This window comes from Taurulus bubalis, assembly GCF_910589615.1.
Source record: "Taurulus bubalis genome assembly, chromosome: 8".
NCBI classification, from domain to species: Eukaryota; Metazoa; Chordata; class Actinopteri; order Perciformes; family Cottidae; genus Taurulus; species Taurulus bubalis.
Genome location: NC_136596.1, coordinates 11052974 through 11074642, shown reverse-complemented (window position 1 = coordinate 11074642; position 21669 = coordinate 11052974). Strand labels below are relative to the sequence as shown.

General features: G+C 39.9%; 3 protein-coding genes across 3 annotated transcripts; all 3 read right to left on the bottom strand.

The window, feature by feature from the left end:
* Positions 1-73: 73 nt before the first annotated feature.
* LOC306740342 (acyl-CoA dehydrogenase family member 11) lies at positions 74-4244 on the bottom strand (the record flags this gene model as incomplete). The annotated part of the gene is made up of 14 exons (XM_079222478.1): positions 74-262; positions 384-450; positions 951-1122; positions 1199-1306; positions 1384-1476; positions 1552-1692; positions 1782-1881; positions 1980-2074; positions 2395-2547; positions 2645-2783; positions 3074-3195; positions 3412-3511; positions 3632-3855; positions 3966-4244. 14 exons carry the CDS (start codon positions 4242-4244, stop codon positions 148-150), a joined length of 1908 nt encoding a protein of 635 aa, XP_079078604.1. The 3' UTR covers positions 74-147.
* Positions 4245-8889: 4645 nt separating this feature from the next.
* On the bottom strand, positions 8890-18975 carry morc2 (MORC family CW-type zinc finger 2). Its single transcript, XM_079222166.1, has 28 exons — positions 18909-18975; positions 18144-18298; positions 17756-17809; positions 17605-17639; positions 17443-17511; positions 17203-17293; positions 17002-17110; positions 16082-16241; positions 15622-15733; positions 15382-15507; positions 15219-15298; positions 15039-15121; positions 14767-14852; positions 14422-14562; positions 14180-14334; positions 13664-13792; positions 13476-13581; positions 13197-13329; positions 13036-13119; positions 12317-12559; positions 11909-12214; positions 11607-11714; positions 11224-11281; positions 10920-11058; positions 10659-10826; positions 10455-10548; positions 9949-10137; positions 8890-9791 (listed from the first exon to the last, which is right to left on the bottom strand). Exons 2-28 carry the CDS (start codon positions 18209-18211, stop codon positions 9723-9725), a joined length of 3195 nt encoding a protein of 1064 aa, XP_079078292.1. The 5' UTR covers positions 18212-18298; positions 18909-18975; the 3' UTR covers positions 8890-9722.
* A 243-nt stretch (positions 18976-19218) lies between these two features.
* Positions 19219-21669, bottom strand: LOC306739813 (transmembrane protein 248; the record flags this gene model as incomplete). The annotated part of the gene is made up of 6 exons (XM_079221874.1): positions 19219-20367; positions 20453-20599; positions 20696-20837; positions 20990-21089; positions 21172-21427; positions 21508-21669. The coding sequence occupies 6 exons, from the start codon at positions 21667-21669 to the stop codon at positions 20347-20349; spliced, it is 828 nt and encodes a 275-aa protein (XP_079078000.1). The 3' UTR covers positions 19219-20346.

Genomic DNA, 21669 nt, shown 5'->3' with positions numbered 1-21669 from the left:
AAATATACAAAATACCAAAATCACATTATGTTAGATACACATTTCTCAGTTTGATTTCTGTGCTTTTTATTTGCCCTTATTATTTCTAAATATAATGAGGGAGACAGTGACTAGATCTGGTGAGGTTAATCAGCTATCAGTGAACCTTCAGCCTTGGATGGGCCAGTCATACACAAGTGCAGCATCAAGTGCCGCTGTTCTGAGATCATAGCAGCCTCTCGCCTGTTTAGTTGCCACAGGGCACAAGTCGTGTTCACACCACCTGATAAAGGAAAACAAAAATTGAGTTTTTTTTAATTATTTTTTATTATCAGAATTAGTTTTTGTTTTTTTTTTACCAGAAAGAAGCGCAAATGTGACTTTCCTTTGATGATTTGTTTTACCTGAGAGCGGCATATGTGTCAGATGAAGAGGCTCCCTCCCAACAGGCATGGTCAATGAGAAGGGCACCTGAAAACAGCCATAATGTTAAAGGAGAACTCTCAGATTTTACATATATCAAAGTCTGTTGACAGGGCCTGGGTGCATATGTGCAAAAAAAGATGGAGGAATACTAACTTTTAAGGCTCCAGTGGGAGCTGCGTGAAGTCTTATAAATGGCCTTAAGTAATGTCACTTGAGTCAGAAAGAAGTGAGTGTACTCGCTCACAGTGCGATGTGAACTAGTGTAGCAGACGCATCTCAGCACGAGGCAAGCAGTTCAAGGATAAATTAGCCGCTACTAGCATAATGTGACCAAACTGTTAGTGATGGAGTTGCATTGTGGATAATGTAAGTGCCAGGTTTTGGCGAGGAAGAAGAGTGAATGGAATACTTTCTGGTTCTGCTCCATCGATTTCACATTCAATTTAATTTTGCTGTTTATGTAGAGTCTGACAATGTGACAACAGTACAATGCTAAATGGGGGATGTATTCTTTTGAAGGAGAAGAGTGTATGTGATCCTAGCACCTGTGTAGATGCGAGCCAGGCTGTAGGCCAAGTCTCTGGCTGCGAGTTCCAGGTAGTCAGGTGCTCTTGTAGCTGCTACCTGAACAAAGTCCTCCAGTTCAGAGAGGGCACTATCTACTGCTTTCACCACCGGCACCAATGAGGAAACACTTGATGCACCTGCAAGCAGGGCCTACAAGGAGAACAAAACAAGGGCATGACACATTCTTGCTCAAATCGTTTGACAGGATCTTTCCCTGACTCTGTACCTTGGCATGCGTGAAGTAAGCGTGAAGAACCATTCCTGAGCTACGAGCCACACAGCGCAGCACGTCCAGAGACAGAACATTTGTGGTTCCTTCCCATATACTCAAAACCTGAGAGAAAGACACAGGGAAGTTTAAAAATGGCAAGAACTGTAAAACACTGTTGCTTTTTCATGTAATGACCTTACCTGTGCATCACGAAGTAGTCCAGGCAACCCTGTATCCTCAATGTAGCCCTGTCCACCGAAGCTTTCCAAACCCTCCGACACCACAGCCACCGCCTGACACAAAACAAAACAGACAGTAAGGTTACTGTCAAAACAGAGAGTGTTTGCACATGTGCACAAGCTGGTCACCTGCTTCCCAGTGTACAGTTTGGCCACAGGAGTGAGCAAACGCAGCAGGTGTGCGTCATGCTGGTTCGCCATGCCGCTTTCTTCTCGGCCCAACAGACGACACACATCCATCACCAGAAGGAAAGCTCCACGGGTTTCCACCTGTCCATTTTAGAAGCAAGCATGAGTGAGGCATGATGGGAAACTTGGCATAGAGTTTGGTTAGTTTGTTCAGCCCCTCACCAGCTCACCTCCATCCTAGCGAGAGTCTGCATGTGCAGCGGGTGGTCTTTAAGAAGCTTTCCAAAGGCAGTGCGGCGAGTGGCATAGTCACGAGCTAACTGGACCACCCTGTGAACACACACAAACGCACATATAGTTAATCAGCTTATAGCGTGTTTTTAGAAATGAGTGCAGGGTTCAGTGCGGCAGTACGAGCAGTATCCTGCCTTCTCATGGCGGCTGCTGCAGATATGCTGTTGTGTATCCGGGTGATAGTCAGCATGTTTGCTATGGAAGCCACCCCTCTCCCTTTCTCTGAGAGCTGTACATGTAGAGAGGGGGGGAAAAGATACTGACATTCACTTAATGCCAAAACAAATCAGCTGGCATTGCCTCAATAAAAGGATTAAATCGCAAGTAAAAGGCATTTCGATGGTGTCCAGTTTCCTTAATTTGTAGTATTGTATTTCCAAATATAAATAATATTTGTAATGGAGCATGGAAAAAGAACGTGCATTATTATAAAAAAAGTGAGCTGTAGCTGACCCGGTGTGGCTTCACAGGCATCAATCTTATCTGCATCGACCATAGATGAAATCTACAGTTTTTCATTACTTCAATAACTGATGATGTGTAACTGACCCTGTGTGCCGGCAGGCCGTCCAGCAGTAACTCAGCCGTTGGCATCTGTCTCGTGCCCAGCTTGTCCTTCAGTCTCTGAACCTCTATACCTTTCAGCCGGTCATCCTCATCTCTACTCACCTCTGCATAGAACAAAGACAAACCCCTGCTGCCCTGTGGGAGAGAAACAAGCACACATTCAGTGTATTTAAATCACTTTCCAAGTCATTCAAGACGAGTGATGACTGATGTCATTGGATGTTTGCAGCACCGTTATGGTTGCTCCTGTTCCGTCCTGCACTCTGGCCAGGGTAAGAGTCATGTCTGCGTCCGTAGCAGAGGTGAACCACTTGAAGCCGTGTAGTTTGTATGAACCGTCCGACTGGGGAACAGCCACCGTCTCTGTGCCACTGGCTGAGGGGGGGTGCAAGACAGGGAGAGGAAACTCATGATGCGATAGTTAAGTCTTGTAATTAATTTAAGTATTTCATCACATTTCCTCAACAGATAATTCAAGTAAAAATAATGAAGTATCACTGGAACAAAAATAACAATTTCAGAAGTTTTTCTTGAAGACACCTAAACAACTTTCACAAGCTCTTTCAAATACAAACAGTGATCAATTATGTACTAATGTAGTCTTTAATCTGTTGACTAATGTTGATACTGGTTACTGCAAGACAACTGGGGGTGTCACTACTGACCCACATCAGATCCACCCTGTCTTTCGGTCATCCACTGCCCAGATGTCCAGAAATGCTCAGGCTGCCGGGTGGTCAAACGTTTAAAGGCTTTATCTACTGGCCATGAAACACCTGTGGACTTCACATGTACAGCCAAATAATTAAACACTATGTTAATAAGCTAAAAATAAAACAGTCAAACATACCAAACCAATTTGCGATATCATTTCAGATATAGCTACAAGAAAGGAACTTTCACTTCATCCTGCTGCACCCTTTACTGTCAAACACATGATCTTGTAAAAACATGAAAAACAGGCTTCCTGTGATTGTCTTTTTTAATTTTCTGACACACCTGTATGACCTTAGCAGCTCCGTCTGTCATGGCCAAAGGACAGGTGTAGAGACCAGAGGAGGGAGAGAAGATGTACAACTTGCTCATTTGATACACACGACTGAAAAAAAAGCACACACACACAATTACACTTAGTTTCTCCTTTAGAACAATTTATCCTATTAGAAACTCCCCCAAATGTTATTGAACCGTAAAAGGAAGTACGACTCCAACTCCTAACCTCCACTCCCCAAAGGACCTCTCATAGCCAATGGCAACCAACCCTTCCTGTGCAGACAGGTCTTTCATGCGTTTCCAGGCAGAGGAGGTTATGATGTGGTCCACTCTGCGACCCCACGGGTCAAAATGCACCAACCGTGGAGGAGTAACCTCACACTCTCGACCCCAGACGTCCACCTCATTTGCCACACGCTCTCCAAATGCACACAAGTCAGATGAAGCTGCCTGTGAACAAGTGTAAAAACATACAGTTTCACAGATTATGAACAAGTCCTCAGTTTATGTGTAGTTTATTTCCAACAGCAGCTGATGGCACAGCTGTGCTCCCTCCTCACCTCCTGGGGCAGGTGTCTCCTCAGGTAACCTCTTAGCAAGGCATCCTCTAGAAAGGGGTTCTTCAGAACTGGTCTTTCCTGAAAGAAAGATCCTATTTTGGCTGTAGAGAACGGCAAGAACCAGTCTGCCTCCCAGAGTGGTTTTTCATCGGTTCCTCTTGTGCCTGGCTCAGCGACACTGGCTAATCTGATGTGGACCGGCGGTGGAGGAACACCACACAACACCCTGCAGCAGCCTCCAGCTACATGGCGGGTCAGTAGGGCGGAGCACACAGACATGGCTCAAGACCTGCAGGGGGACGATCAGCACATGAAGTAGCTGTGTGAAGGCCGTAGGGGGAGAAACATATTACTGGGTGTCATTCATTGAGCAATTCACAGGATTATCTATCATCCAAAAACATAACATTTAACACTAAATATGAATACCACCACATGATTGAGGTTAGTTTATGTTCAACTACAAGTAATGTTACTTTGAAGCAGGTTATATTTACAATATAATATAAACAGACATTTCTTCTGATGACAATACTTTGTTGAAACTATTCCTAGAAGTCGGTCAGTAAACATAAACAACATAAACACATAAAAAACACTCACAAACCGACAACAAGAGATTGAAATGCCTTTCTTCTGAACGAGGCCCTGTCAGGGAGAGCACAGTGCTTTGCTTCCACATTTTGTGTAACGTTATTCAAAAAAGAAGTGCTGGAATGTCCCCTAATATAACAATATATTTTAAAATACGTAGCTGACGTCAACTAACGTTACTACACTATTGCATAGAGTAACGTAACGTTATCTTTGATAAAGAAAAAACCCAGTTCAAGTAAGAACTACTCGTCCCACATACACGTAATTATATGTGTAGTAAACACTGCGGTCAAGTGAGCCCACATTCGCCGAGTGAGCCGCAGTTGCAATTCTAAATGCACCTCTATTCAAGGTGTTACGGTACGGGGGCCAGCTCAATGTCACAATATTCAAACAGCTATAAAAACAGATCCATAGACTTGTACATAAATATTCCACTGCAGTCTTGTTTAGGGTGACCTTTGCTATGCCCATGTGCATGGCCTCAAAAGATTACTGTACAGTTTTTGAGAAAAGTGAATTCAAAGTCTGCCTAAATTTCATGATGATATTCATAATTTCACAATATTCAAACAGCTATAAAAACAGTTCCATAGACTTGTATATCAAAAATCCACTGCAGTCTTGTTCATGGCCTCCAAATGGCCTCCAAATATTATTGTACAGTTTTGGAGAAAATTTAATTCAAAGCCTGCTTAAATTTCATAATGATATTCATAATTCCCCAATATTCAAACAGCTATAGAAACTGATCCTTAGATTGTATATTGAAATTCCACTGCAGTACTGTTCAGGGGGACCTCTGCTATGCCCATTAAGACGTCGTATAATATTACGTAGACATTATCGAATTGATCGTCGAAATTGAGAATCAACACTTAATGGAAGCGTTTGTCTTTTTAGTCATTTTGTATAAAGATACATTAATATTAATAGTTATATTGTTAGGGTAGGGCCCAAGCGCAGACACAGGGACGTCAAGGTAGGGTGACGAAATGGACTTTATTTACTAAACACAGGTGATTTGGGTGTAGCAGGAGTTGAATGCATGTTGAGCGGTGAAGTGACGGGGCGGCTGGGCAGGAATGCAGGCATGGAATCCTGGGCACAGGGAACAGGAGTTAGTAACAGTCAAAAACAATGTAAAGCATAAGAGTAGTCTAAATCATTGCAAGGACTAAAAGAGGCCCAAAGTCAACATACTCATTGAAATGGTGAAATAATCTGGCAACTGGAGAGATGGAAGCCAGGGGTATTTAACAGGAAGGATTTGATGAGATGACAGGTGCTGAAGATGATGTGCAGGTGTGGAGATGAGCCCAGGTGCTGTAAGCCCCGCCCACGGCACGCACAAACACACACGTAACAGAGACCAACAGGAGACACGAGACATATGGAAAAACCCCAAAAGGACCGGACTGTATATAAAAAGAGCCCCAAAACCACAATAAACAATGTTTGTTGATTTATTTGCACAAAATGTATTTCCAATAAAAAAATTTGATCAGTTCTAGTTTTGTTTTGTTTATCTGCAGGCAGTCGGCATGAAACCACCTGTTACATGCATCACACTGAATCTGAAAAAGAAAAAATTAAACAATTGAATTTGAGAATTTCATTAAAACATGAATTCACCCCAAACGCAAATAGCATCTATTTGCAATTTTTCCTTTTCTAAACAAATATTTAATTTTATTGTCATGTTCATCGCTTGTAAAATGTTATTTTGATTGACTGACAATCAACTATAGCACAGGTACTATTTTAATTTTACAGCTGCCATGGTAGAAATGCAAATAAAATAGCAAGGCAGAGTACATGGACATATCCGAGTGGCTCGGATGGACAATAAAGTCTATTTGTCCAATGTTTTCTTTATTTTTTTAATACACACATTCCTCAAAGTTTTTAACAAAATAAACCATTTTGTTTGCATTGCCGAGATTAAAACAAGGGGTGTCCCAATGGCGGAGGGGTGAACCGCGATTATTTATATGGCTCTGGATGGTGACTTTTGTTACATAACGTTCCAATTCTCTCTCTACCCCCTCATTTCCTGTCCACTGTCAATTAAATCTTCAAAATGCCAAAACTAAAACTTAGGTCCACAAATCAAATGAATTAAAACAACACATTACCCATTCAGTGACTGGAGGCCTCGGAGTGGGTGGCTTTTTTGCCGAACACATGGCACACTGTGTTTCGATGTCAAAAACTAATGAAAAGAATTATAGACATGTTACATCTTTTGTAGTACAATATCACAGTATAAATTAATATGAAGAAAAGCTGTCACACACCTGATGCGCGGAGTAATTCAAGTGCCATGTTTTGTCGTTCCTCAACAATGTTGTTCAATTGTGTCCCAAAGGCCATGGACATAGCAGAGGTCCCAATGAACAAAACTGCAGTAGAATTTCAATATACAAATCTAAAGATCTGTTTCTCTAGCTGTTTGAATATTGTGAAATTTCGAATACCATTATGGAATTTAAGCAGACTTTGAATTCACCTTTCTCCAAAACTGTACAGTAATATCTACAGGCCATGCACATGGACATAGCAGAGGTCCCTCTGAACAAGACTGTAGTTGAATATCGATATACAAACCTTAGGATCTGTTTTTTTATAGCTGTTTGAATATTGAGATATTGTGAAACTGTGAATATTATTATGAAATTCAAGCTGACTTTGAATTCACTTTTCTCCAAAACAGTACAGTAATATTTTGAGGCCATGTACATGGGCATAGTAGAGGTCATCCTGAACAAGCCTGCAGTGGAATATTTATGTACAAACCTAAGGATCTGATTTTATAGCTGTTTGAATATTGAGATATTTTGAAATTATGAATATCATTATGAAATTCAAGCTGACTTTGAATTAAATTTTCTCAAAAACTGTACAGTAATATTTTGAGGCCATGTACATGGGCATAGTAGAGGTCATCCTGAACAAGCCTGCAGTGGAATATTTATGTACAAACCTAAGGATCTGATTTTATAGCTGTTTGAATATTGAGATATTGTGAAATTATGAATATCATTATGAAATTCAAGCTGACTTTGAATTAAATTTTCTCAAAAACTGTACAGTAATATTTTGAGGCCATGTACATGGGCATAGTAGAGGTCATCCTGAACAAGCCTGCAGTGGAATATTTATGTACAAACCTAAGGATCTGATTTTATAGCTGTTTGAATATTGAGATATTGTGAAATTATGAATATCATTATGAAATTCAAGCTGACTTTGAATTCAATTTTCTCAAAAACTGTACAGTAATATTTTGAGGCCATGCACATGGGCATAGTAGAGGTCATCCTGAACAAGCCTGCAGTGGAATATTTATGTACAAGTCGATGGATCTGTTTTTATAGCTGTTTGAATATTGTGACATTGAGCTGGCCCCCGTACCGTAACACCTTGAATAGAGGTGCATTTAGAATTGCAACTGCGGCTCACTCGGCGAATGTGGCCTCACTTGACCGCAGTGTAGTAAACTACGAATGATTTAATGTGCATGCAGCATTGAAATGAAAGCTAACTTAGCTCAGAAGTAATCTCACGATGGGGATCGCCGAAGTGGGTCAAAGTTCATTACACTACTCAGTCCTTTTGTATCGTTTGATTTATTTGTAGTCTAGTATTTAATACAGGTAACAAGTAGCCAACCTGACCAGCTCAAGCTGTTAACTTGGCCCCTTTTCAAACTGCGGAGTATAGCGACAATCTCAACCGTGAACGAGCTGAGCTGGCGTCAACGATGTTCTTGAATGACTACCACTTTAAGACAGTTTACATCGATATTGCTTTAATAACATTGAATTATCATGTCAAACGTTTGCCTTTCATAGATGTAAGAGAAGATTACCGTTCGCAATTTTACCTGAAGTTAGCCCAAACACCGTTTACGTTCAAGACAGCTGCAGACTCTTGCCTTCAAAATAAAAGCTCAGTTCTTTGCAAAAGGGTCCACTCAAATAACATTAACAGAACATGGCAAATAAAAGTTTGCCGGAGATAATTTTGATCCCACTCTCCTAGATGTTAAGATATATATATTTATGCCTTCATAATTTAGATAAATGGAAATTAGATTATACATTAAAAAGATAAATATCTCATTCAGAAGCAGTGTCTCTATTACTCTGGATCATCCCTACAGTGCACTGCAACAGTTTTCATAAAAGAAACATTAGTGTTGTATTGAACAATTCAAATTATATTTTTCAATGCTCAAACAAAACTCTGTAAATCTTCCACAACCAATATTTTGATATTTAACATATACAGGCAATGACAGACGTTCATCAAAAGGTGTTGCTGAACCTGTTTTATTGTTTTAAGTAAAGATTTGTCAAAAATACAGAATCCTTTGCTCTAATCAGAACAAACAGACTGAATGCATGCACCGTTTCATAAAACATTTCCATGACATGTTAAAAACCTGTTCAAAAGGAAGGACACAGGCACTGAATACTTATAAACACATAACCTTTGCATCTGAATGACACATTTTTTTCCTTCCAAAAATAAACACAAAACAGTCATATCTTAAATGCAGGAGGGATATATGGGAATAATCATACTGATAAAACCCAGTAAATAGTTCTCGTTCGTGGCACACAGCCCAACCGTAAAATATGAACCTGGTTTGCTCGTCAGACCAGAATGGAGGAAGGTAAGAGGCAACACTGACATGTTTTTAGTGTATAAAAATAAAAGTGAATGTTTTAGTACAGGCTGCAATGCAGAGCACAGACCAGTCACTTAGTGTGTCCAATTCCCACCAGACAATGGACCAAAATAAGGGAACAAATATAGTTTGTCACAGCATTAGCTGGCTATATAAAGAGACCGTCACAAATTATTTAAAAGAAACATAGATTAACATATATAAGCAGGTGTATAAACAGAACTAATGAGAACACCATCAACTACCCAACAATGTAGAAACCCCAGAGAACCTGCCAAAACTTAAAGAGCGCACTAGTGATGATTAAATGCTGGAAAAATCAAAGATCACACCCATTACATTCTGATTAAACCACCTCTGCACACAAAGATGAGTCATTTGGGAGACATCAACAAAAGATGGCTGGAATGAAAATTGCCAGTCTGTTTCATGTGCACGTACTCTTCTCTCGTTGGCCTTCTTTAATCACCCTTGGTAAGGAGGTCCTCTATGTATGCGTCAAGCTCGTCATCGGTGTTTATGTCAATGTCCTAAAAGTGGAAAAAATGAAACATTACTTACTGCAAACAATGACAATTACATAACAAATATTCTATTTGATAGACAGGTAAGAGGGGTATCTACTATTTTGTCTGTGTGATCTCCTTTGTCTTGGACCACCAATAAGTACAGATAGAGAAATCTTACCTCTTGTACTTTTTGTAGGAGTGCTACAATGTTTGTTCGTAGTTTCTGTAGTTTCTCGTCTGCCTCCTTCAGTTTGACCTCATTGCTGTTGCTCTTCTCTTCCACAGCTTTGGCCCTGGCATCAGCTCTGCTTTGGTACGAGTTACACAAAGACTGGAGACCTGATTCATACTGCTGGAAATACTCTTTCTAAAAAGGAGGAGGAAAAGCACAATACACTGGCACTCAATACTCTGGACAAGCACAACACAATAGTTAACAAGATAACACAGTATTACTCCAATGTGTAGTATTGCTCGACACAACCAATTTCCCGGTAGATACAGTCGTTCACTCTCTAATCATTATATTGCTTTCAATGCCTTCAATGCTCAGCTATCATGCGATCATGCTAATGTTTCTGTCCTTCGTCACAAGTGTTTTTTGTTTGCTTGTCATATTTGTTTTTTCCAATATGTATTCTAACCTAAGGATCAGTCTATTGAGCCATCTCTTTTTTATCTCACCAAAGGAAAGGCCACCAACTCCTCAGCCGTCATGCTGTTAACATCGTCCTTTGGGATTCGAAAAGCGGGAGGGAAAAAGTAACGCAACATTGTCCTGGAAACACAAATTGCACAGTGAACACACCACAGTATTATGAAACAATGTGCATTGGCTGTCATAATTTACAGTGATTTAACAACACAAGTTCATTGAAATTAGCTCACCTCAACATGGTGACGAGACTATCAGTCACTTCTCGACTGGTTCCTGGTTGAGTAGTGTCGGGCTCCATGGGTGGCGGGCCCTTCTCAGTCTCCTGTTGGGTGTCAGGTGTCTGAGAGATTGGAGATGGCGGCCGCATCAACCGGACATCATCACTACCCTTGAACACCCTTCACAAACACACATACAAGTATAGGATATTAATTATCTGTGAAGTCAACTAAATGTGCCCTGAATGCAGCAAAACAGAAGCAGTATCTTACCACATGTCTTTAGGGGTGGATATAGGCACATAGTCAAACTTCACTTTCCAGCAAAGTTGTTGTTTATTCACCTTAACAGCAATGACTTTGCCTGTATACCACTCCTTGCTGACACGTACTTCAACCAGCTGACCCTTATCTGAGGAAAAAAAATACAAAAAAGGTAGACATTTTTATATATATATATATATATATATATATATATATATATATATATATATATATATATATATATATACATACAGCTTTTGATTTCCAGTTGCATGTGCGAGACATGTTAGTGTAGAGCTGTCCATCATCTCACCTTTCTGAGCATTTTTAGTGTCGTTCTCCGATTCCTCCGGAGGGGGCTTCTCAGATGCCTGCAAAAACAAAACAACCATTACTCCCACTGCAGTGAGAAACAGTTTACTGGAAAGAGTAAGGTTAAAAGAAATGATTTGCATCCCTGTTAATCAAAGAAGTGAAAGTCCCAATGTGATCTCAGGCATTGGGTGGGATTGCCAAGTTTGATTGCAGCTGTTAGAAGAATACGAAAACCTTAGTTTCAAGAGAGGATTGTTAGAGGAAAGAAAATACACCCAGATCACAAAAAAGGTTAAATTGTCCTGATTGTTAGAGGTTGTGAGAGCAGATGCAGCCCGGCTTTCTTTGAGGGTAGTAGAGAGAGGGACTAAGTAAAGCTACCTTTGCTTTAGCCCCATGCTGTTGCATGGAAAGGGATTTAGGGATAGAAGTTGGTGTAGTTGGTGTTTGCCGTGTAGGAGTAGAAACTCCTTTCTTCTGGGTCTTTACCTGCAAAGTCAAAAGCAGAGGGGCTCTGATTGGAGGTTCAGTAACCTACTTAGCCAACCTGGAATGCCTGCACTTGCTTCTTTTCCTCAATATATAAAGCTAACACTAAAGTCAGCATCTTGCCATCCCATCATTTGAGCTACAATCTCTCTGACCTGATGAAGGAAAGTCTACTTTAACTCGTGTGTGTTTACCTCGTCCAACTTGCCACGTTTGGCAGGTAAGGCTTTCTCTATCGCTTTCCCACGGTTACCAGCTGCTGCGGCCATCTTGGATTTCTTTGTCTGTGGTTCTTCCTCCTCACTCTCCTCCTCCTCTTGTTGTTGTTGTTGTTGTTGTTGTTGTTCCTCCTCCTCCCCCGCCTCCTCCTCCTCGTTGTCGTCATCCTCCTCCTCCTCCTCCTCCTCCTCCTCCTCGCTGTCGTCCTGGACTATAATTCTCTTGCGTTGTGCAGCTGATTTGGCCGGTGATGATTTGGCCATTGATGCTTTGGTAGGTTTCTATGTCAAGAGAAAGATATCACTATTAAAGATTTTCACAACAAAGCCTTCCATTGGTACTTTGTAATATCAGTAAAGTATTTCCTAAAACTCGTAGCTTACCCGAGAGCTGCGGCTGGACGGGGGAGTTTTGGCTGTAGCCTTTGGTACAGGCTTTGCTGGAGGTGAGGGATGCTTTGCTGCACCTCTGGACCTGGATGGTTCGACTTTGGATGGTGGTGCCAGAGGGACAGGTGTTCGGGTGGGGCGCTGAGAAGCTGCACGAGATGAAGGGGTGCTTTTTAGGTGAGCTGGGAGCGGTGGGGAGCGGGGACGTGTGATGGACCTTTCAGAAGACCTAGTTGCCTGAACCAACGACATGAGAAATCCACAACAAACAAATGAAAAACAAGATCACCAGTCATTATGAAGTACAGGAACTTTTTTAAATCTGTATTGAATAGCATTTACAGCACAATCAAATGTTGGCCAGCAGGTTACTGGTTATATACAACTTCAAAAATCTGTTAAATTAGCTCTGATCAACTTTCACTTCACTTTCAGAAGATGACAACATATTTTGAGGTGTGCCTTTTTATAAGTAGACATTATTTCCAGTTCAACAGTAAAATATGTTCCAAAGTGTGGGGACATAAAATTGGAACACATCACTTCAAACTGTTTTCACCTGCATTGTATTACCAACGTTCCTGTTAACGCTCATATTTCCATTGATATTACCAGCATCAACAATAAAATGAGTTTAGTAGCTGAACAGCAACTGAGAATAAAGGAGTATTTACAAAAAATGACCCAGAATTAGAAACCACCAAGGGTTTTACCTGAGAGGAGCTCTCTGTTGGTTTCATGCTGACATCAAGTGGTAGCTTTTTCACATCTGCTGCCGATTTGACAGTGTTGGTTTTCTAACAAGAGAAAATACAATGAATCATGTGCTATTACACATAAGAGTGACAGAAAGAGAGAGCGGAGGATGAGGTACCTGCAAAGCCTCTAGTTTCCCCTGCTGCTGTTTGATTTTCTCTGCCAGTTCTTTCCGTTTATCTTCAGCTGTCTGCTTGTCTTTCTTCAGAACACCACATGGCAAATTTTGTTTCTGTACAGGAGCGTCACACCTAAAACACAAAATACACACAATATATAGCATGTAGGAACATTACATAGGCATGCAGTATATGTGTTACACAACACATTTAACTAACACCATAGCACAGATAGCTACTTTAAAGACATATCCTATAAAACAATATTCTGTGTGTACCTGTCCTGGGAGCTGTCAGGGTTCATGAGACACACCCAACTGTCTGGGTAGCGTTTGTCCACAGCATCCATCTGGAATGGCAGTGTTCTCCACTTTAAACATTTATCTGAAAATACATCGCAGAATGAGAGTCAGTGTAAGTTAGTTTCTCGAGATACAGTTTGTGTGTGTATGGATCTGTAACTTACCACACTGAATAGTAAGTGGTATCTCCATGGCACGACGTCTCTTGTATGTCGGCTCTGATGAAGGAGGTGCAGACCAGCTGGCAGACAGATATCCAAACTCATCCCAGAACTTCACTATGCCTTTCTGAGCTGCAAAACACACACAGTCAGCATTTCATACGGCAATACTGTATTCATTTAAATAAAGTTATTCAAGCAAAATGTTTAAAGTGGCCTTTTTTTTTTTTTAGGTGAGCACTTCCCTCCTTGTTTCTTACTGCAACTTTGCAAATGTGTGCACACTGGAGGGAGATTGGTAAGGCAGTGTAATGCAACCAGGACGAGGCTTTGACTTTCAACCATTTTATAAATAAAATGCTGTCACATTATTTATTACATCTTTACTGGCCTTACTGAGAATGGTTTCAATTTGAAACTTTGTACCGCAAGAGGAACAGATGGAGAAAAACAAAATGTTGAATCGAGCAGGATACGTGTTGGCAACAAATGGAAATCTGGCAATCCAGAGAAACTCACCAATGTTAGAGTCCTTCCAGTACTGAACTAAATATTCCCCCATGGATTTCAGTAAATGCCGATACTCCTTAGCATCAGCAAAGTCCTGTTTGTTGTGAGTAGGCTCTAGAATGACATATGGGACATCCACTACTCCAACCACACCTCCACAGGCCCTGAAACACAAATTCCATAACTGTAAAATAGTTATCTTAATCATTCAGACATTGTCAGCTTCCAATCTCTATGTTCATATTACTCACATGCCTCCCTCCAGCTGGGGCCCTGTTTTCTCGTACATCTTGATGAGGCGAGAACAGTTGTACACAAACATCCCATCCAAGTCCCTCTGTCCTATGTTCACTCCGAATATAAAACTCAACTCCTTTGGCTCCTTTAATGCTCTGAGAAACAAGAAAGTGTTGGGAGACTGACGGGATATACACAAGGCCCAGCAAAACAATGCGATTAAAAGCGTTGTGTAAAGCTTTTTCTTTTCAAGTTACTAGTCTGTATTTTTTCCATGGGGTTGAAATCAAAACTGTACTTTAACAGTTTGTAAATCCATGAATAGGAGAAATAAGGTTTTATAATGTTGTCGATCATACTTCTGTTTAGCTTCGAGAATCCTTTTCTTCATCTCACAATCCTGCCGAAGCATCATGGCTGAATCTTGAACCTTTCTCAGAATTGCCTAGAGGAAGAGAGGGCAGAGGGAGACATCAGTTGAGATACTATAACAACCTTAAATCAAAGTAGGAGATTTGAATAATCACATTTTTTGACAAAAATGGTGTGATTGTTTCAGATTAGAAGCTTGTTTACATAGACAAAACCATATTTGCAATTAAAGATTAACCAAATATCCTCTTTGACATACCCGTGAATCTTTTGACAGATCATCTCCTAATCTGGCCTCCAAAGCCATTTGCTTACTCTCCGCCTCTCTGAGTTTCTCTTCCGCTGAAATAAACAACCAAATTGTTAACTGATGAGCATGAGGGAGTCACAACACAAAAGCAAAATATAAATGAAAACACCCATTTCCTCACTGACTCACCAAGCTTAGCAAGGTGATCTGCTTTCTTCACTTCTTGCTCAGCACGGGTTTTGAAACGAGTTGATGTGTATTTATAAACCCTATTAACAAAACAAGTATGCTTATGAAAATGTCACTGGACTACAGTAGTTACAGACACAGTATAAGTGAGTAATCACAATACCTTGGTTTATATAAACAGCAGGACAGTCTCTTGGTCCTGACTTTATGTCCCTGGATAAAAATCCTCATGCGTGGATCGATGTACAAAACAGCAGCGTACGCCCTGAACGACCTCTTCTCTGGCTTCCTATGAGAGAAGGAAGTGCACAGACATCATTTAAAAAAAAAAAAAGACTTATCAATACAATCAACAGCCTTTCACCTAGGGTTAGTGATCCCATGGTTAAATGGAGTCACTCACAATCCTTCAACAGGTGTCCCAGCCATCAGTATGTCCTGGTGATCTGTGTCTACATCCAGCTCTGGTTCCCTGTTGTCCATCAGCTTCAGATTATAGATGATCACAAGAGTGCCTTTTAATAAAAGACAACACACAAGTAAGCATTGCAATCATTATCAATCATCTCATTCCATAAAACTAAACAGTAACTAGAATTACTGCCACGTGGTTGTATGCCTTCGCCAACCAGTCAAGTTGCAATTTTCATTTATGTCTGTTGAAGATGTCATCACGTCACAAATATTCTATTAAGGATTTGTGTGAAATTGTAATAATCTAAATATAAAGATTAAAAATATATATTTTAAAAAAAAGTTTTTTAAGAGACAGTGATATGTATGTTTCAAAGTAGTGGCTATTAACTTGTATTGCCATTGTAAAATTAATCTCTTCACATGAAGACAAACATTCATATGCTTACCACTGCTACTTTCTATTTTGTTGAACTGCTCCATCAACTGCTGTTCATTTTTAAAAGGTGAGTATTTGAAGATCAGCTCTGTCTCTATGGCATACTTCTCTGGGTCAGAGGTCAGTGGCTCCTTGGTTGACAGATCCCAGGAGGGAATGGGAACTATCACCTGAGGAGAGAGGATCAAAATCCTTAAGAGTTCTTTGAGACATTAAACATAATAAAATTAGTTGTTTTTTTTAAATCTAGTTTTAGAATGCCTTGTTGGCTGTGTAGCAGAAAAATGTACGTACACGAAACAATAAACATTAATACACATTTTTTGTATCTATTACAATAAAGTGTCACAAAAATGTAAAACAAGAAGAAGAAGAAAACATCTTGCTGCTTGTAAAAGGATAAGAAAATGGCAACCAGTAACTATCTCTTATAGCTACACAACCAAGCAAGCAGCCTTGGAACTGAAGCAAAACTAATCTCATCAAATGGCCCACTTATTGCAATTTTCTTCAACAAAGCAACATGTTCTGGGTGTAAACACATATAGCAGCATTTTCCTCCACAATGTACAGCAATATAGCTTCTTACTGAACTGGCCATCTGCATCTTGTAGAACAACACAGTGCGCATTGTTATTTATCTTGATGTTCACATAGTTGAAACGGCATGCAGCTAAATCCAATGCCTGTCAGCTGACATTTGCATTGTTATGTAGCATATACACCACTTGCTTTTGTGCATTCACAATAAATTGCTATTAACTATTAAAAAAAGTGAGCCTGATGAAGCAGATGTGAAACTGCATTGCTCACTCTTCCTACTGCACTTCCACACTATAAATTAGGCACAAATAGTAACCAAGTAACTTTTACACATCCCTAACAATGATGACCTCTATTCAAAAGCTCTATCCAGCAGTTGACTCTGACCTCATCCAGTCCCTCTTCTTCATGGAAAGTCCTTGACATAAAAAGGCAAGTGAGCGTGTTGCCCTTTTTTGTAAACAAGATGAAGTCTTTCCCAATACGCATTGAGCCGCTGTGAAAACAAAAATATTTTTGAGGATGAAAAATTATTCAAACACTAGTGTAGGTGAGGGTCATCATACACAAGGTAGGTGAGAGTCTTACGATTTCAGTCCGTTTCCATACTGGCCAATCTGAGTGGACTCGGGGGACCGTTTGTTTGACTTTCCAAACTGAATCACATGCATTGCCTCATCTAGTAAAAGAAAGGTGGTCATCATCATGTTTCACACTCGAAACAAATGTATCAGAAAACTTAAAAAATGGACTTACAACAGTACCTTTAATCACGAAATACAAAAACTAAAAACTAGCTTGAAGTGATTTAATAAAAGTAGCACTTACTAGGGTCCATTCCAATACCATCATCCAGAAAAGAGAGCATGTAGCCACCCCGCAGCTCTGGCCTTTTTTCTGTCAGCAAAGCAGGAAGGTGAAAAAGTTATGTTAGGAGAAATTAATGAATGTTTTATTGGGTGAAATTGGGTGAGTTATTGTGAGTTGTACCTGTGTAGATGTCTATCCGTGTGGCATTAGCATCTCTGTGAAAGAAATAAACCAACTGTGAGACAACAAGATATATATCAGGCTAATGAAGGTTTCCAGCCTGCACAATTTCTCATCAATTGTATGAACTGTTGCAAATTATTATGAGTACCTTGAATTGTCCACAAGCTCCGCCAAGGCTCCAAATAAGAACTCATGGGTTGTCCTGAAAGCAGACCACTCATTTAATTTAGTAAATTAATGTAAAAAGGATTTAACAGGGCAAGCTAATCATTGAAAGATGATTTAAACGACATACTTGTTGCCAGCATCGGATCATAACATTGCTATTCTGCGTGGGATTGTTATTCAGTTATACAACTTGTATTTCCTCAAGTCTATTGCAAGCTATGTGTCGATGAAAAAAGAACACTAGATTGTCATTTCCAATGTATTAACTCATTTACTATCAAGCATGCATTCTTACATTTACCTATAAAGCAATTATGTGTAGTACCAAGTTTATAAGCAAATTGAAATACCAGCAAGCGGGTACTTACGAATTTGTGTGCAGGTACTCAAAGGTAAGCTGTGCCCTGCTCAGATTTCTGTAGTTGGAGTAGGCCATTGCCACACACAACTATTTCCAGTTTTGTTTCTGGTCGTTTTATGGTCTTCTTCCTTTCCAACCCAGCTCTAGAAGAGAATTCTCATCCTGAAAGGGAAAAGAAAACGATCACAGATCTTGTATAATTCAACGTTACCTACAAGGTGCCTTACTCCATTAATTAAGACCATATACATGATGTGACAGCAGTTGATGTAGACGCTTTGTTTACATCAAGTGATAGAAGACAAGTTAACACCCACACCTTGATAAGTATGCCCCTACGTGAAGGGTACCACGTGTGAGGCCTGATTGTGAACAACACACTTTAATGGCATAGAACGCCTCTGGTCAAAGTATTAGCTAAGAAGACATTCACGTTCATGTATTTATGCACAAGTCAGTTACTGGTCGAGGCCTAATCATGTTTGGTGACCATCATATATGATATAAACATTTCAGACGTTATGCAGCAAATGGTATTAATGTTTAACGTTCGGCTAACATACGTTAGGTTAGCTCGCACACGTTTGCGTCTTTAAAGTGTTTATTAGCTAACGTTAGCTCGCTAGCTAGCTTCACACTGTGGATACACGTAACCTAGCTGATGTTAGCCTCATCAAGTCATGTCCACCGACTTTGCAGATAGCTTGACATGCCGGCAACTCTGTCGTGGCTTCGCGCTAGTGTAATATTCCGTCCAAGGAAGAATACATACTTTATATCGTTAGGTTTTAGTTTTCCTTTTAACATAAAACAATCCGGCAGGCCTCGAATAATCCAACCACTTCGACGGCGGTTACTTGGTTTTCCTCTAGTCTGGAGAAATCCCGCCTCTATTTTTCTACAATCAACAAATAGGAAAGAAGCCTGCAGAGATTCGTCACAATGATTGGAGCAGAAACTTACTACGTAGTCAAGTGGACATACCGGTACATATCAGTCTGTGGTGGCTCTTCTAATCAATGACAATGTACATTACATTTATACATGTATTTTCATACGTAAAACACCGATTTACAGGAAACATTTATTTTTATTGTGTGTTTGACAACTGATCATAATTGACAATACAGACAATTTTGGCAATGGGTCATAATATAATATTAACAAACGTAAAGCAAATTTCAAGTCTCTGTTGGTTGATTTTTATACTGCATTAAAAAGAAACCAGTGCCTTCCAGAACAAAACACCCTACATTTGGAAATGCTAATGGTAATGTCAGGTATGCTATATTTGAACTTTTCTGGTCTTTTTAAAGAAACATTAAAACCATGAATCAAATTCATAGCCTATTCACATTTTGATGTAAAGTACCTTAACTTCTCAATCATATTTGCAACCTGGTAATATGTTGTTTTACTATTAACGTTTCACTTTTGCTAAAACTAGGAAAATAATGTTTTAAAACAGGATATCTTCTGGACCATTTATCTGTTTCTGAGTGAGTTCCTCAGAATCTACATGACATGTCAGTTCATAATACTGGTAATTTACATGCACACACTGTAAGTGTCCTATTAACTCTTTGTTATTAAACAAATAATACAAATGGCCTGTATTGCCCATTTCCCACAAGTTACTGATAGTCATTCTGGCAAATTAGGGAAATGAAGTAAACATAGCACGCACTGCACATAATAGATTGCATAGTAAATGTATGTGTGTAGGCATTTCCAGTTGAAAAAATATTTCCCTCACACCATGGTCCCATTACTTAATATACACCTCCTCTATCACAACAATGTTTCTCTGTTTTGGATATTCTATAATACAACAGTGTCTTATAACAGGGATCCACCACTGATTAAGCATTGCACTTTCATAAAGTTGAGAAACTTGTGAGAGATGTATTAGAAACGTTCAGAATTGATTCTACAAAATCTGAATTATCTTCACTTAATTGGATGCTACATAAATATCTAGTCTTCAAACCCAAATGGATAACCCTAATGATATTAACAGAGTTCATTTCTCAGGCTATAACAAGCTTCCTCCAGAGCTACAGAAGCCGTTAGGTACTTACTCCCCATGACGTGTAAACTTCTTTTTTTATGTAAAATAGGTGGGGTGCCCCTTTAAAAGGAATGACACAACTTGCCCTTCTCTTTCCACCACCAACAAATTTCTTTTGGAAGCAGCGGATGAAAAATGTTCAGGTGTCCATCAAGGGCTCCTGCAAATAATGTGAAACATTAAGGTTAGGTTAAAACAGTATTTGCAGAAATATTCATACCATATTCAGATATAAAAGAAATTACTTTAACATTTTGTGGATCCATTCCATTCCAATGGTAGCGCCGTATTAGTGAAGGTGTCATACTAGCAGCTAAACAGAGTATCACGCAAATTCCGAGGAGACACACACTGACTTCCAACAGATGTCGCACTGCCACCCTTTGCTCCTCCTAAAGAATGAAAGCAGAGGATGACAGACATATGATAAGATGGTGTCTGTATATTAAGGCTGAGCAAGTTACGTGTGCATGTGTGACATGCTGTACCTGTGTTAACATGACAGTGAGTGTAGGGTCATTCCTTGAGTGTAGACTGTAGCAGGTTTGTGATGCTGTAGGCAGCGTATTGCCCGCTTCCACATGGATGAGTGAAACGCTGTTCTCAAATACAGGGCACTCTGGCGGAAGACTTCATTTAGGAAAACAGTTTTTGCATGAAAAGACAAAAAAAAAAAATACAGATTCATAAGTTGACAAATGTTATGTTTATGTACCTTAGTAGTTGGTGATGTAAATTATGGAATCTTAGAAACACACACTTAAGAATTTGAACAAACTTACAGACTCATGGGCAGCAGGTGCACTGGAGCAGTTATGGTGAGACAGGTGTAGGCATCATTTCCAGGTAAAAACTCTAGAGTCATGTTAACAATCTCATTGCCTGGGGAGTACAATGATTGATCATGGATTATACAAACACTATACTTTATTTTACAACCAAACCAAAACACCCCAATACCAACCTCCAAGATGTAATTGACAAGCTCTAAAGGCAGTGGCTAAACCAAGGTATTTCAGGGAGCCACTGTTTGAGTTAGAAATCACTGCCAGAGGAACCTTGACCTGCAGAGTGGTGAGAGAGGGAGTCTTTGTGGAGTCAACTGAAGTGTCTCTATCCATCATAGCAGTGGGGACTGGCAATACAGGCTCAGATGAACTTGCATTGGCTTTAACACACAGCTTGAACTGAGATAATGAGGACAGTAGAAGGTTCCAGTCCTAAAAGAAGAATACAATGTATGATTTGCACAGAAACACACCTCCTATAAGGACTAAGAACAATTGAATAAGTTCATTACCTCTGCTGTGTCAGGGTTAGGCAGAGTGTGTGTGTAGCTGTAAGAGCTGAGGCAGATAAAAGAGATGGCCAGAGTCAAAAGACACAGGAAAAATGTAACCCCTGGAGGATTCTGGGATACATAATCTCGAAGGTTGGTCACCGGCTGCCAGAAACCCATCAT

Bases quoted from the DNA above. Each gene is read 5' to 3' on its own strand.
- morc2 (XM_079222166.1), bottom strand. From the start codon at position 18,211: ATGGCCTACTCCAACTACAGAAATCTGAGCAGGGCACAGCTTACCTTT. The intron at 15,122-15,218 runs GTGAGTCAGTGA...TGTTTATTTCAG, and splicing joins AGATCACCTTGCTAAGCTTG to CGGAAGAGAAACTCAGAGAG. The intron at 13,120-13,196 runs GTACCTCATCCT...TTCTCTTGTTAG, and splicing joins GGAAACTAGAGGCTTTGCAG to AAAACCAACACTGTCAAATC.